The sequence below is a fragment of the Hermetia illucens genome, chromosome 3, assembly GCF_905115235.1.
Source record: "Hermetia illucens chromosome 3, iHerIll2.2.curated.20191125, whole genome shotgun sequence".
NCBI lineage: Eukaryota > Metazoa > Arthropoda > Insecta > Diptera > Stratiomyidae > Hermetia > Hermetia illucens.
The window spans coordinates 128,371,644-128,386,633 of record NC_051851.1 but is presented as its reverse complement, the minus strand read 5'-3'; the positions used below and the strand labels follow the sequence as shown (position 1 = coordinate 128,386,633).

The following is a 14,990-nucleotide window of genomic DNA, read 5'->3' as shown; positions in this document are numbered from 1 at the left end:
ATCGTACTAATTTCCACCTCTTTATAAGAGTTTTTTTCGTCTCACTGGGATCGCTTCACAACTCAAATCAGTTGTCTCCGGTGATAAAATGCCCAGTTAAAGCTAAAGCTTATGTTGGGACACTACTGATTTCCACCCAATCGTTTTGTACAGATGGCGCTTCATCGATTTCACACCGGCTTCCCAAAGCCCGCCAAAGTGGGGACCGTATGAACTTCCACTCTAGGCCATCATTAGTTAATTTAGCACCGCTAGTCTGTTTTGCTTCTCTGTATTCCTTTTGCAACTGTTTGTTAGCACCTAAGAAAATGCTTCCACAGTCGCCGTAGATTGTTCGGCGACTCCCATGTCCAAAAATGAATCTCCAAATAGCTACAATGCACGTTGTTGTTGATAAGTCTGATGCCCTGCGATCCATTTTATAGTGATTGGACTGGCGTGGCCAGTTCCCCTTTTCATGAAGGATTTATACAATCGAACTCGCACCGGAGATAAGACTACCATTAATTATTCTCTGGGTCTCATGTTCATTTTAAAACACCCGTGTACAGTCTTCCGTACCAGCGAGTGTCCTCCTATTATCGAGTATTTCAGTCGTAATGTGGTCAAAGTTAGGTGTACACCCCCATGTAGTGTTTGAAGGTGAGCTCCTTGAGTAAATAACTTTGCTAATTTTCCGTTTTGTATGATCGCAGGATGCTTAATCTTTTCTCCCAGCAATGCATGGTGTATTCTTCCGCCCACCCTGATACCCTGATGGTATCGATCCAAGGACTGCACAGGACTAGAATAAGATATTGGCTTGGATTATCGAAGTTGATTTAGCTCTGCGCCAAATGTATATTGTTGTTCCAGTTGGATGTACCTGTCGTGCGCAATCTTCAGCTGTCCTGAGGAAACTGTGGCATTCAAACGTGGGCGGCCTAGAATTATGTATAAACCTCAAGCAATATGCTAACTCTCTTTGTAATTTCTTAAAGCTTGAATAGCGGCTGAAGATGTCTGGCTCAGTTTTGTTTTGTATAATAGTGAGGACATGTTCTTCTATATTGTTGTGAGGTAGTGTTATTGATTTTGGCAATTGAATACTTTAGGACCTCAATCATTTAGGTCCGTGCCACTTCAGAACAGCTGTCAATAGTTCTGCAGGACTTATCCCCCTCGTATCGACGTTAGCTGGATATTCATTCGTTGAGACATGGTTCCAATTGTTATCAGAGCTTTCTTGTCGAATGATGTTCACAGTATTTATTAGGTAAACCTTCTACCTCGCTGCTGATGAATCCATCCAGGCCAATACGACTGTTGAGTCAGTCCAACAATATTTTGGTACGTCACTCCATTCATGTGCTTTCAATACTTGGGTCATAAGTTTCATTAATAGAACTGCGCCACATCGTTCCAATCGGGGTATGGGCTGGGTTTTGATGGGGGCTACCTTGGACTACGATACTACCAACCGCACATTTACTGATAAGGGAGTAATTACTCTGATGTAGATAGTGGCTCCATAGGCTTTTAATGATGCATCGCAAAATCCAAGGAGCTCTAGTCGGTTTGTCGGGCAAGATCCGGTCCAACGTGGAATTTGTAAATTGCGTACTGATGGGAACTAATTCTGTCCAAGGGACCAGTTCTTGATAGTTCCATCTTCTAAGGGATCATCCCAATCGCATTTCGTTAACCATAATTTTTGGATCGTGGCTTTACCAATTATTACGCATTTGGACATTTCGGTCAATATTGAACGTTTTGTGTGATTTGATTGTTCTTGCTGTAGTTCACATCTATCGTGGATGAAAATTCGTCTGTTGCCGGGAGCCATCGAAGGCCTAATCTTTTCACAGTTCTGTAAGTGCAATGTTTAGAGGAAGTTACGTTTCTTGATCTTCTACTGGAACGTGCTTCAATATCTTAGGTTGATTTATTATCCACTTATGTATGTGGAAGCCTCCTATGTTTACCAACTGCTGTAGTGTAGCGTAGTTTAGTTGTAGAGCTGCTTTCTTTTATGACCGCATGATGTGGTAGATAATAGGCTGGTTTTTTGTCAATATGAAGTGCTGGCACTTTCTGCATGTATCCCATACTGACATATTCCTTTATGAAAACTTTATATTTTTTATCAAGACCAGGATCTTGTGTTGCCCCAATCGAATATATTAAATCCGTTGAGAGTCATCTAATTCTATTGACGGATTTCCGTCTGACTTTAATGGCAGCATCATCGAGTATTCACCTGTTGCAAATCGATTCGTTGTCTGAATGTAAGTGGTTTCAGTTTCCTTGCCCTGAACTGTCCATGGACTAGTTGACGGTGGTTCTTCAGTCTGCTAGAATTTCCGTAATGTCTCTGCTAACCCTACGTACGACACCATTGCCTGCATGGCCTGCCCTTGAATTGGCCCCCAGCATAGTTTGGTACGCTGTGCACAGGGGTTTCCAGGTAGTAGTATATCCCCATATACATCCGCTCCGATCAAAATGTCTATTTTCGATGGTACACAATATGTAGGATCTGCTAGATCTGCTTTAGGTAATCCATTTGGTATTTTCATCGGATTGTGCACCGACGGTAATGGTGTCGTAGCAGACTTTACAATTAGAGGATTGAAGATCAATTGTTCAGTCACTTTGATTGCCGTCACTGTTCTTATTCCTCTCGTGGTAAGTTGATTTGCAACGCCAACTCCCCAGATTGGAACGTTTGCATGATTGCGACCGTCCTTGAATAGTTGCGTTGCCGATTCACTGATGAATGACCATTGAGCGCCAGTATCTAACAGTTCTCGTAAAGTTATGACTCCAACTTCTGGTTTAGTGATTTGAATCAGCGCCTGGCTTTCTGAGATCTCAACAGGTTCAAGAAGACTGTGAATATTTGTCGGAACCTGAATAGTAGCTTGAATGCTATCCACATACAATAGTGAGTTGTGCTTTTTCCCGCAGATTTTGTAACCATGTTTCGAAGAGCACCTATTGGCTCTATAGTTTCTTTGCATCTAAAGCACGACTGATCATCTTCCGTCCGTACTGCATGGGTGGCAACCAATCCTCCTTTGCATGGTTTACCCTTCTGATTCGTATGCCAATCAGCAGTAGAAAGATTCGAGTATCGTGAACCGTTTAACTGTTTAATGAATCCTGAAAACTGTGACAGTGGCGGAATCACGGTTGAGTTACCAATATATTTGTGCCATTCCTTGAGAGACTCTAGGTCCAGTTTCAGGCTGAGCATCGAATAGTTCGATTTTAAATGTTCGCATTCGTTTTAATCCATTGAAATCATTGTGGAAGCATTTCTGAACGTTCCAGAAACGCTGTAAGATTTCCTGAGATACCATGCGGTGATTGTCGTAGCGCTCGCAAAGCAGCTTCCACGCTGGCTAATAGTTTACTTCTGTTATGCTGAGGTAATTAATAAGCTGCTCTGCTTCGTCACACAAAGTGCTCGGAGACACTGCATTTTTTAAACTAGTGTTCTCATGGACCATGCTTTCGAAGAGATACCGAAAGACAAACCAATGGATGTAGGTGCCAATAAATGACGGAATCTTAATTCTCCCCAGCTTTAATGACTCCTTTGGACTGCAACCCCTCCCGACGTTGCTTGTGACTGGAGGATGTTCATCCTTTCGCGTAATATTGTAGAATAGTCGAGCAGCATACTTTCCAATGCTTCCTACTTGTCCGTACATGTACTTCATGAGAGATTGCGTGATCTTTGCCAATCTCTTATGTTGTAGGATATTGGTTTTCGCACTTAACCCAAACTTCCTTCAATCTCTCCAACCTGGTTTGCTAAGTACGTTAAACTATGATGCGTTGAAATGCCTTGAAGTCGAGTTCTTAAAGTTCAAACATTATCCTTTCTGCTTAAAGAAGAGGAATTAGTGCTTATTCACTTGTATCTACTTGCCTATCTGGCTCGACCAATGTTCCGGGGTAAAATTGGGAACGTCTTGCAGCCTTACAAGGCTTGGAATTCCCAACTGACTAATAATTGTTTATTCGCAGATTTTTGTTTATGAATTGATTTTGTTGCTGGAACATGGGCACTGAATCTAACCATGTTGGTTGCTCTGAATTGAAGGTGTTTCTCGGGGATTATATAACTGAATGCAATTCTGTCGTGGCAGCACGGTTGACGTCAGGAATGCTTGTACGATATAAACTTTTTGTTTTTCTATTTCACCATTGTATTACTAGGCATTCTCGGTACTTTCCAATATGTGATCTACCAGCAACCGTAAGAAGTCACAAACTTCGAATCCACTAATGAGTAATAATGTTGTGGCCGAAGCGCGGATTTTGGAAGGTTCACTAAATTCATCTCACTTCATGAAGAATTCTGAGGAAGACACGCTTTCCACTTCAATGAAAGCTTGCATTTAGTGTCTTCGGCGCACCCAACCCGAAAAAAAATAATTTGGGATAAACTGAAAATCCGACTACGACCGGCCCCGGTGAGACTAATACTGGACATAGCAGGCTCTTCGGTTAGCGGTGATGTGTGCAAGAAGTACTATATGTTATAAAATCAACATATTTACGATCGAGAATGTTGGGATGTACTCGCCCAGTTAGACTCTCTTAGAAGATCGGATAAAAATTTCACCAGCCCACGAGTTGAATCTGTACAATGCCTCTTGAAAGTATGTCATCCGAGAAAACAGGTGACAGAATTAAAATGCAAATATTTTAACATAAAAGTTTTACAGTAAGAAACCGAGGACTTCCTTATTACCCTTCGAGCACCTCAATGTACCTGAGATGGATTTATTCAGCGATGCTAAAAATGTACAGGGTGCCTACAGCGGCTACTAAGAAGTATTTTTCTATCATGTCTTGCTTTGGATTACGTGCCTTTATTTTGGCAGAAACTTAAGGTGATCTTCATACTGAAACCTGGGAAGGATGACTATTTAAATGTAAAGAAATTCAGTCAAATCAGCTTAACATTATTCTCCCTGAGATATCCGAAAACTTGTTGAGCATCGCCACAAAAAATGAGGGTTGCACCGACTAAATGAAAACCATCATGTCTACCAGTGTGGAAAGTCCCGAGAGATTGCTCTTCGCTCTTTGGTTTCAATGATAGTGGTATTCATGGACACTGAAGTGGCCTTTGACTGTGCGCCTTTACAAAAACTCTGTGATGCGGCCAACAAGCATAGGATCGATGCAATTTTAATTAAGTGGATCTATGCTATATTATGCTAACCCAGAGGTTACTGTGTCTTGACAACAGAAGCAGCGAAAGGTTGCAATGACGTAGGTGTGCTATCGCCACTTCTGTGAAGTCTTTTGATCGACTTGCAATCATAAAGACTACGAAAATTTCCATGCCCAAGCTTATGCGAATATTGTAGCTGTTCTAGATGTTGGGCAAGATCTCGGAAGGGCGTATAGAATTGTACAATGCGCCGTTGAATTAATTGACAGACTTTCAGTAAATCCAAACAAAACCATCATGTTGTTATTTACAGAAATGGGAGAACTGAATAGCCTTTGTCTTCCAGAGATGAGGAGTAGAATACTTTAACTCTCCGAAGTAGTGAAATATTTGGGAATCATACTAAATGAGAAGCTCCTGTCGAACAAACATGTGGAGGTAAAGACGAAGGGCATTCTCATAGCCTATAGAGTGTGTAGGCGGACCCGACATGGACTTAGGACTCATGCAGGAATGTTGATAGAAGAGAGAGTAGATAGAATAGAAACATATCTATTCTTAGGCGATGGGAGCAGGTCATAGACTAATTCGTTTATGTCTATGGGAAAACAATGAAAGTGAGAGGCACAGAACATTGGAAGAGTTTCTGAAGGAACTGAATCCAGTTTTTGTAACGTCTTGTGAATTCGGAATAACTATACATCTGTTTGGTAATTATCCGCAAATGTAGAGAAAATTGGGGCTTTGGGGAAAACTTCGATCACTTCGAAAATCGTCCAGGAATATATTAAAATTTATACGGTGAGACTACACACTCTATGGACCTGGTCATTGCGGTGTAGAGGGAAATGGAATTTCGGATACCTTAGCAAGAAAGCCATTATGAAAGTGTGTATATACAAATATATAAAACTCCCTATTTTTCGTACAACCCGCGTATTATGATATGAATTTTTACAAAATGAACGACGTGGCCCATATTCCTGGACTAATTAGTGCAGTGGCATGTAAATCCTTTTCGAGGGCTGCGATTGAGGTGTACTTAAGTGCGAGTGGCCACGAACGGTCTTTATTTGATAATTTTCCCACAGTGAAGTATAGTTCTACCCTCGGAATTGATATTAATAATCTTGGGATGGTAATTTGGCCTTGATGGATGGTAAAATTAAAAGATCCACAAGAAGAATACCTTTATGGTGGAAAAAAGAAAATAATTGAGTTGTTTCTAAAATTCTTGTGTATTTTGTAAAGTTCACACAATTCATTAAGATATTAATTAATCATTAGGTGCAGAAAAACCAGCAAATGTGAGCTCAAAGTTAACAATTTGTATTTTCTCGAACACTTAATTTGTGTGTTTATATTGAAGTTTATTATCCTTAACTTCTTCCAACAGAATTGTTGGCAAAGCAATCAAATAAAGGACGAATTGTTAAAAAGTAAATGAACTCGAAAGCGGTTACAAAACTGAAACCCATGATGAGGCCCAAAAGTCCTCCGAATGTTGCTGGAAAAAACAAATACTATAGTCAGTACGTTGGCAGAAAACTTTACTTACTTCTATAATAAAATTTAATGACGAACTTTTCAAGGAGGAACAACATCTACCACACATTAAAAAAGAAAAAGATTGATTCAAACAAATGGTCAGTTCGGCAACTAAATTCACCAGTCGCACTCCTTTCTCAGGTGCCCATCATTATTTTAAAGTAACTCCTTCAAAACTTGGATGTTCATATAGTGTCACACTCTATTGTCTGGGAAATGGCTGAAATGATGGCCTGTGAATCCCTCCAAATAAAATAGGTTTTTCGTTGATTTCGAAGAGTAAGACAACTATTTTCTCAGAATATTTTCGTGTGTTGAATCAAATATGCTGATTGAAAACTTTTCGAAATCAGGTGAAGTGATTGCTGAAAATGTGTGCGCCAAAAAGTGTCGCTCTGAAAACTTATCCAACTAAAAAACCGCAGAAAAAATCACGACGATGTACCTACATAAAATATAGGGCTGGAAATACATCTTATATAATAATAAAGAATAATACTACATATACTTTAGAAATTTATCAAATACTATGTAGTTCATCATAAGGGTACACCATTTGTTATAAATATGGACGATATTATAGGGCATAATTTTCGAAAATTTAATAGACATCCTGCTATTACTAACAAAGTTATTGTACCTCAAAATTTCTTTCTCCAATAAATCCTCTGCACTATAAAACGTTATATGTACAACATATTCTAAATATATATAATATATATACTTTATATCAGTACTACAACCAAGTGAAAAGTCAGGCAAAGGCATTAAGAAGATCTTTTTTGTAAGGTTTTGTGTAAAACAAATAATAATGACAATAGCTCATTCAAACTAGTCAGCAGACGGGTGAAGAATAAAGTGCAGAGGGTTTGCTGGAACTATGCAATCCTCAGTGAGACACCTGCAGTTGAAATTTTGGATACACTAAAGCAGAAACCTTGTATCGTATGCAGTTGGGATGGTAGAGCGAAAGTCAGGAACCAGCGAAAGTGTTTTAGGTCACTAAAGGAATCGTAGTAGAGCCAGGCAGTGCGATTTTCGGTAACGAAAGCGAAGAAATATTGGGGTGGGTTTTGGGGATTACCCTCCTAACATGCTGAGCATGCCACTATGCGGGCATGAATTTTGCAGATGCTACCGAAAAGGAGGTTCGAATAGCCATAAATAACTGGAGGTGCCTTGGTTTTGAACGGGTGCCGAATTTCTGGTACAAAAAGTTCACCAGAGTACATATTCGATTGGTACATAGCATAAACTAGATCATTAGTCAGTCTAAGGAATTTCCACCCTTCATCACTACTTGAATTGCCTATCTTGTCAATAAAAAGGATACCTATCCTGTCGGTAAAAAGGACCCCGCAGACGCAAAACTGATTACTTGCTTACCAATTCTTTACACATCATATCCTCGAGGACCACAACATTCTGAAATCTCTTTAGTTATTATAGCTAAGCTATATAAGCTATGACCGAGACAGATTTTTACAAGTACCTAGGAATTCTGTAAGGAACTCATGGTCGAGTTAGTGATCTAAAGGATGCTGTGCTGTCCGAATTAACGTCTCGAGAAAGTAGTTGTAGTTTAGATAATATTCTCCGCTACTGGTATTGCACCTAAATCGCTTAAGTCTTCCCTTGATGTCTTTGGCCTCTGGTCAGGGCTGGTTAAAATTATACAGAAGTACACCATTCTTCATGTGTGTTCGATGTTGCGTTGAATCCTCGACGGACCCTCTCATTAACCTACCAATGGCCACCAACAGAGCCCCTTTATATATATATTATATATATGGTATAAGTGGGTAAGATCATCCGAGCTTAAATGGTGGCATTTAGTGTGAGTATTAGGTCAAATTCGGCATCTGCAGAGATTGTGATAACTCGGAAATAAAAAATATTAATCTTTGGCGCGGTAATCTAATTGGTTCAGGGCCTTGAAGCGTGTTAACGCACTTTATTTAAGACTATTATGATACACTGCAGGATTACAATACCCTGTAGGAGACAATGCGGTCGGCATTGCGCTCGGCCCGTGATAATTACCCAGATTTGACTTAAATATTAATTCAAAGCTGAGTAAGACACAAATAAAACTTTCTTACCTTCATTGTCTATCTTTTATTTTAGGGAGGTGGACATCTTCAAAAGACAGGTCTAGGCACACCCACACCAGCGTGTGGGATTTTTACCAACTAAAACCATCCCCGACTTCCTCCCTGCCGCGCGGAACCACCATAAGGTATTACATCATGGGGCGGAGTCAGCTCACTCTAGCTTAGTCACCTTTCTTCTATGCGCACCGCACATGATCGCGTTTTTCTCCTCTCCTCTGCCTCCTCTTTTGGATAGATGCGATCATGGAATTGACCGCATCCCAATTCTCTTGATGTGCTACTATTTTCGGCACCAGATTTCCTGATACCAGCACTCTCCAACCACTCGTTGATGGCAGGAATAAGCCCGTGAGTCCACCGACCCTTTCCCGAGCGTTCCCACCGCTCTTGCCATCTATTTATGGATCTCTCCCTTCCAGCCTTCTTGGTCCGCGATGAGGTGGAGGTTGGTTTCGCATTGTATATGTTCGCCATTTCATCTGCGAAGATGTCAATCGGCATCATTCCAGAGATGAAGAATGCTGCATCATCTAAGATAGTCCTGAAGGCAGAGGTTGCATAGAGCCTGACTGAGGTCACCACCTTGGCTATAAGCAACCTAGAGGTATGCCATGGCCCTCCCACTGCACGTGTTGCTTATATCTGAGCTTCCTATCTATCACCACCCCCAAGTATTTTTTTTTTTGTGCGTACACGGAGGTGGAAAATCGTAGAAAGATACGTCCGCCGCCCGAACGGTAGAACTACAGCGGGCGCGTGTGGGATTCACACCCACTACAAATCACCCCCGGTCTCTTCAGCCCCATCCCCGCGGGACCACCATTGAGGTATTACTTTCCGGGGTAGGTTTGCTCTTAGGCACTCATCCTTCTCCTATTTGCAGCTTTCCTCCTTCTTTGTTCCTTCTGCAACTCCTCTTGCGTTTGGGTGACTGCGGACCGCAAGCCACTTCTCCTCGGACTCCAGCATCTCAGTAACCAAGCTCTCCGGGGTCCCACTCCTGCCCAACACCTGGTTTACGCTCCTTCTCTCCATCGCAAATCGTGGGCAGTGAAACATCACATGCTCTGGATCCTAAGGTATGCCATCGCGTCTGGGACGCATCTACCTGTAGCAACCACCGTGTCCCGTGAGGAACTGGGTAATGTGGTAGTTGATCTCCCCATGTTTTCACTCAAGCCACACCCTAATGTTGGGAATGAGCCTGTGCGTCCACCGACCTTTGGTAGACTCATCCCATCTGCGTTGTTAGAGATCAAGCGATTCTGACCTTACCGCATTTCTACACTGTGCATGCCCCTCCATACGTCTTGCATTGTACAGGACACTCATTTCTTTGGCCAGAATGTCGACGCGGATCATGCCTGCCACCACCAATACTGCCTCATCTGATGTGGTTCTAAAAGCACTGCAAACCCTCAAAGCGAGTTCACCAGCTTCCGTCTCTGAGAGTTTGCAAGCGCCTCTGCCCACACAGGGGACGAGTAGAGCAGGATGGAGCGCACCACTCCGACTAGCACCAACCTCCGGCAATGTTTCGGTCCACCAATATTTGGCAACATTTTTGCAAGTGCCGTGGTGGCACTGGCTGCCTTTTCGCATGCATAAGTCATAGTCGATGAAGCAGATGCCAACCATCTGCAATTCAATAGATAACAATGTCTGTAGTCCTTCCTGGAATAACATCCCATTAGATAAATAAATCCCCGACCTTCCTGGAATAATATCCCATTAGATAAATAATTCCCCGACCTTCCAGGAACATTATCACCATGGGTAATAAAAGTCTGAACCCATATAGTAATTAAGACCACAGGTCATAGGGAAACATGTTTTGTATAGTTTCCCTGTGTTAAAGATAAGAACCATGGGTCACAAGGAAATATGTGTTGTATATTTCCCTGTCGACTCATTAGTAAATAAGACGTAGTATTTAAGGAGGTGTAGAAAACGGAGATCAGCAGTTCCTCGAGTACTACCAGAGCGTAAGCACTCTGGCCCTCGTGAATGAATAAAAAAGTATAAAACAAATATCGTTTCATTTGTTAACCCATTTGTTAACTGTTATTTGTTAACTGGCGCCCAACAAAGGATTTGAACCTATCCTATTCCTTGATAATTTTTTTTCACGGCAAAGTTATAGCCGGTATAAGAGAGAGTGTAGAGTACATGTGATAATCGCGTCGAGTTGCACGGTGTTATAGCAGTGATAAGTGGCATTCTGGCGAGCAATTAGAGACAGTTAAGTGTTAGTTATAGTTACCTGTGAAAATATGTCGATGTTAATCCTGTAAGTAATTTTTTTTTTGTAAAACCTTGTAGCTAATATTATCTACTTTGCTCTTATTTCTCTATTCTCTTTTGAAATTTCGTAAACTTCGAAAAAATGTCACTGAGCGCAGATGCCATTACTGACCTTATAACCCGAATCACTACGGAGATTGTATCTAAAATGCAATTCGAAGTGCAAGGGCAAATCAATGCATTAGCCATTGAAAGTCAAAAGATTTCAGCGGAAGCAGATGCCGCCTTAGAAACGCGACTTCAGTATGCACTCCAATCGCAAAAAAATGAATTATCTTCCCAATTTCATTCTGCTATTCCTTCTAGAGAAGTAAAAAAGTACGAAGATGTACAAATTAATGACGCTATTCCATGTGAAATTTCGCTGGACGTTGTAAAAACCGTGCCAGAATTTTCAGGAATAACTGAGAAATACCCCTCTTGGCGACAATCGGCCAAAGCGGCTATTAAGCCTTATGAGAGATACGTTGGATCAAATCGATATTATCAGGCGATTTCAATTCTTCGTAATAAAATTACAGGAGCAGCCGACACTGTCTTGTCTTCGTTTGGCACTCCTTTGAATTTTGAAGCTATTCTAGTTAGACTTGACCATACGTATTGTGATAAAAGACCATTGCATCTCTTAGAGCAGGAACTTTCAACTCTTCGGCAGGGTAAATTATCTATAGTAAAGTATTACGATACCGTGGAAAAACAGCTCACTCTAATAACAAACAAAGCGTTAATGCAATATTCCGAGAACCAGGAAGCATTGCAATTGCTGAATGAAAAATACAGGAGCGACGCACTGCGTGTATTTGTATCTGGATTGAATCGCCCATTAAGCGATATACTGTTTTCCAGCAGACCCGTAGATCTTCCTAGTGCTTTAGCGTTGGCTCAAGAATTGGAAATGAACCGAGAAAGGTCAGCTTTTGCTAGTGCATTCGCTGAACGAAAAACTTTCAATCCAATGCCTCGCAAACATTTTCCACAGTACAAGGTAGAGTCCCAAACAAAGAAACAGATTTTACCTACTCCCGAGCCTATGGATATAGATCCATCATTTTCGAGATTCAATAATGTATCAAATTCTAAAAGAACTCAGAACAGGTATTCGACGACTCACCGACCAAATTTTAATACAAGTGGACCAAATAGAGTGTTCCACCAAAACCAAGTGACAAATTTTTCCCGACAAGGCAAACCTAAGAATAAAGAATCCGGTAAAGACCATAAAAGATCACAACGTGCCAATTATATTAGTGCACAGAAATACGGATCAAAGTCAGCTCAGAATTATCCTAATGTTTCAGATGATGAACAACATTTAAATGTTACTGACCAACTTCATTTATTGAACACTAGCTCTCGACTACCTTTTATTGTGAAAACAGCAGCTAATGGAAAAAAGTTGAAGGTACTTATTGATACTGGAGCTGCAAAGAATTACATCAAGGAACTTTCATTTTTGAAATCTATTAGACCGGTACAGAATCCATTTTATGTTTCATCAATTAATGGGTCAACCAAAATTTCAAAAAAATGCACCATTCACATTCTAGGACAGGAATCCGAATTTTTCATTCTACCGAACCTGGTTGACTTTGACGGAATATTGGGTTATGACTTCCTTAAGGAAATCAGCGCTAGTGTTGATACAGGTTCAAGCTGTATCAGACACCAAAATGGCGTGGAACCTCTTTCCTTTATGGAGTGTGCTCAGGTAAATACCTTGAGGATGGATTATAGTAAAATTTCTGAAGAGGTTCGTTCGGAATTCAGATCAATCTTGAGATGTAATTCTAACGTTTTTGCTGATCCAAACGAAGCTCTACCATACAAACCTGCCAATAGTAATGTCGTAGCAGACGCTCTATCTCGTCAGTACATTCAACATCTCAGCAACGATAATTCCACTGGGAGAACTTGCACAAACAGTGAAGTATCTTTTACTCAGTACATACGGACCGTGTATGAACCGATAAATAGTTTCAGAAACCAAATATTTTTATCACTGGCAGAATCAACCGAAATAAAAACAACAGCACCGTTCGCCGGCTATCTCCGACACGATATTCAATTTAAGGATTTTCATTCATTATATATGGTTCTTAAAAATGTAATTAACTATAATATTGTAAACGGAATTTATTGTCCGCTTGATGTGCTCGGAAAAATCCAAAACGAATTAGTGGAACTATTTCCATCAGTCCGATTTAGGCACACTACTAAATTCGTTATTGATCTTCTCAATAGTAACGATCAAGTGGAAATCATAGCTATAGAGCATGAAAGAGCACACCGTTCAGCAAACGAGAACTACCAGCAAATTTTTGATAGCTATTTCTTTCCCAAGCTTAGGCGGAAAATTAAGGCTTTCGTGGGAAAATGTGCTATTTGTGCGCAAGGAAAGTATGCAAGACATCCGAAGAAAGAGATGTTGACTCCTACTCCAATCCCCAACTACCCTGGTGAGATCTTGCACGTGGATATTTTTAACACAAATGGTCTTTACTTTATCACATGTATCGACAAGTTCTCTAAGTTTGCCATTGTAGAACGTATATCCTCTCGATGCATAGTCGATATAAAGAATGTTCTACTCAAGATTATTGGATTTTTTAGGAAACCAAGAATACTGGTTACTGACAATGAACCTTCATTCTGTTCTCAAACTATCGAATCTCTGATTAAAAACAAGTTCAACTTATCTCACTATACCGTACCTGCAATGCATAGCGTAAGTAATGGTCAAATAGAGAGATTCCATTCAACACTTGCTGAAATTTCGAGAACTTTGAATATGGAGAACCACACCGATGACACTGAGGAAATAATATTAACAGCCGCCATCAAATATAATGGTTCAATTCACTCCGTAATTAAAAGAAGACCTGTAGACGTCTTATTTTCCCTACCTGAAAAGGAAATTAAGGAAGTAAGATATCTCCTCCAGAAAGCTCAAGAGAAACAATGTCAAATCCAGAATAAGAAACGGGTATCCCGTGAATTCCACGCCGGTCAAGAAATATTTGTTAGAATAGACAAACGGCGAGGAACAAAACTGACTAGGAGATATGTAAAGAAGATTTAGGGACAACTGTATTAGTTGATGGCAAAAAGATTCACAAAGATAATATTCGATAAAAATCTTTTCGGATTACTAGTCTTCACCACAACCAACGCACGACTATTGCACTTCTCAACGGCTATGTATATACCTTTCCGGAAGGGTAACGTCGCGATTTACCAAGAATTTATTTATTTAATACACACCGTGAACCTAACCGAATTCGAAGTAATCGCAGAAAATATTCAGAACTTTGAAAAGCTATTTAAAGTTAAAGAAGAAAAAGCATCTCTTGAAGCTGATTTTAACGAAATTACGAAATTACTAAACTCCTTGCGATTCCACAAACAAAAAAGATCAATTGATTTCATAGGCTCTGCATTGAAATTTATTACTGGCACTCCTGATCATAGTGACTGGACAATACTTCAAGAAAAACAATCTAGATTGCTTATAGCGGAAAATCAACAAATTGAGACCAATACAGAACTCAATGCAAAAATTAACGAATTAACCACTCAAATTAATACGATTCAACGTAATTCCATTAGGGTGGAAAATTCTGCAAGATCCAGCCTATTTCAACTAATCTCAATAAGAAATGAAAGAGCAATAGGTCTATTAGATAATGTCGTCTACTCGGTTACTTTTGCACGCTTAAACATTGTAAATCCTATTATTTTAGCAAATTATGAAATAAGAGATTTGATTAATTCAAACGTTACTATTAGTCTAAATGATTTAATGACAGCCTCACAAGTTAAAGTCTATTCCGACGAAAACATATTAAAAT

General features: G+C 40.2%; 1 protein-coding gene across 1 annotated transcript in view; it reads right to left on the bottom strand.

The window, feature by feature from the left end:
* Positions 1-6,494: 6,494 nt before the first annotated feature.
* Positions 6,495-14,990, bottom strand: part of LOC119652144 (pickpocket protein 11-like) — a 36,826-nt gene continuing 28,330 nt past the window's right edge. Inside the window, exon 4 of the mRNA XM_038056085.1 lies at positions 6,495-6,683. Coding sequence (XP_037912013.1) covers positions 6,556-6,683 — 128 coding nt within the window. The 3' untranslated portion in view covers positions 6,495-6,555. The remainder of the gene's footprint in view (positions 6,684-14,990) is intronic.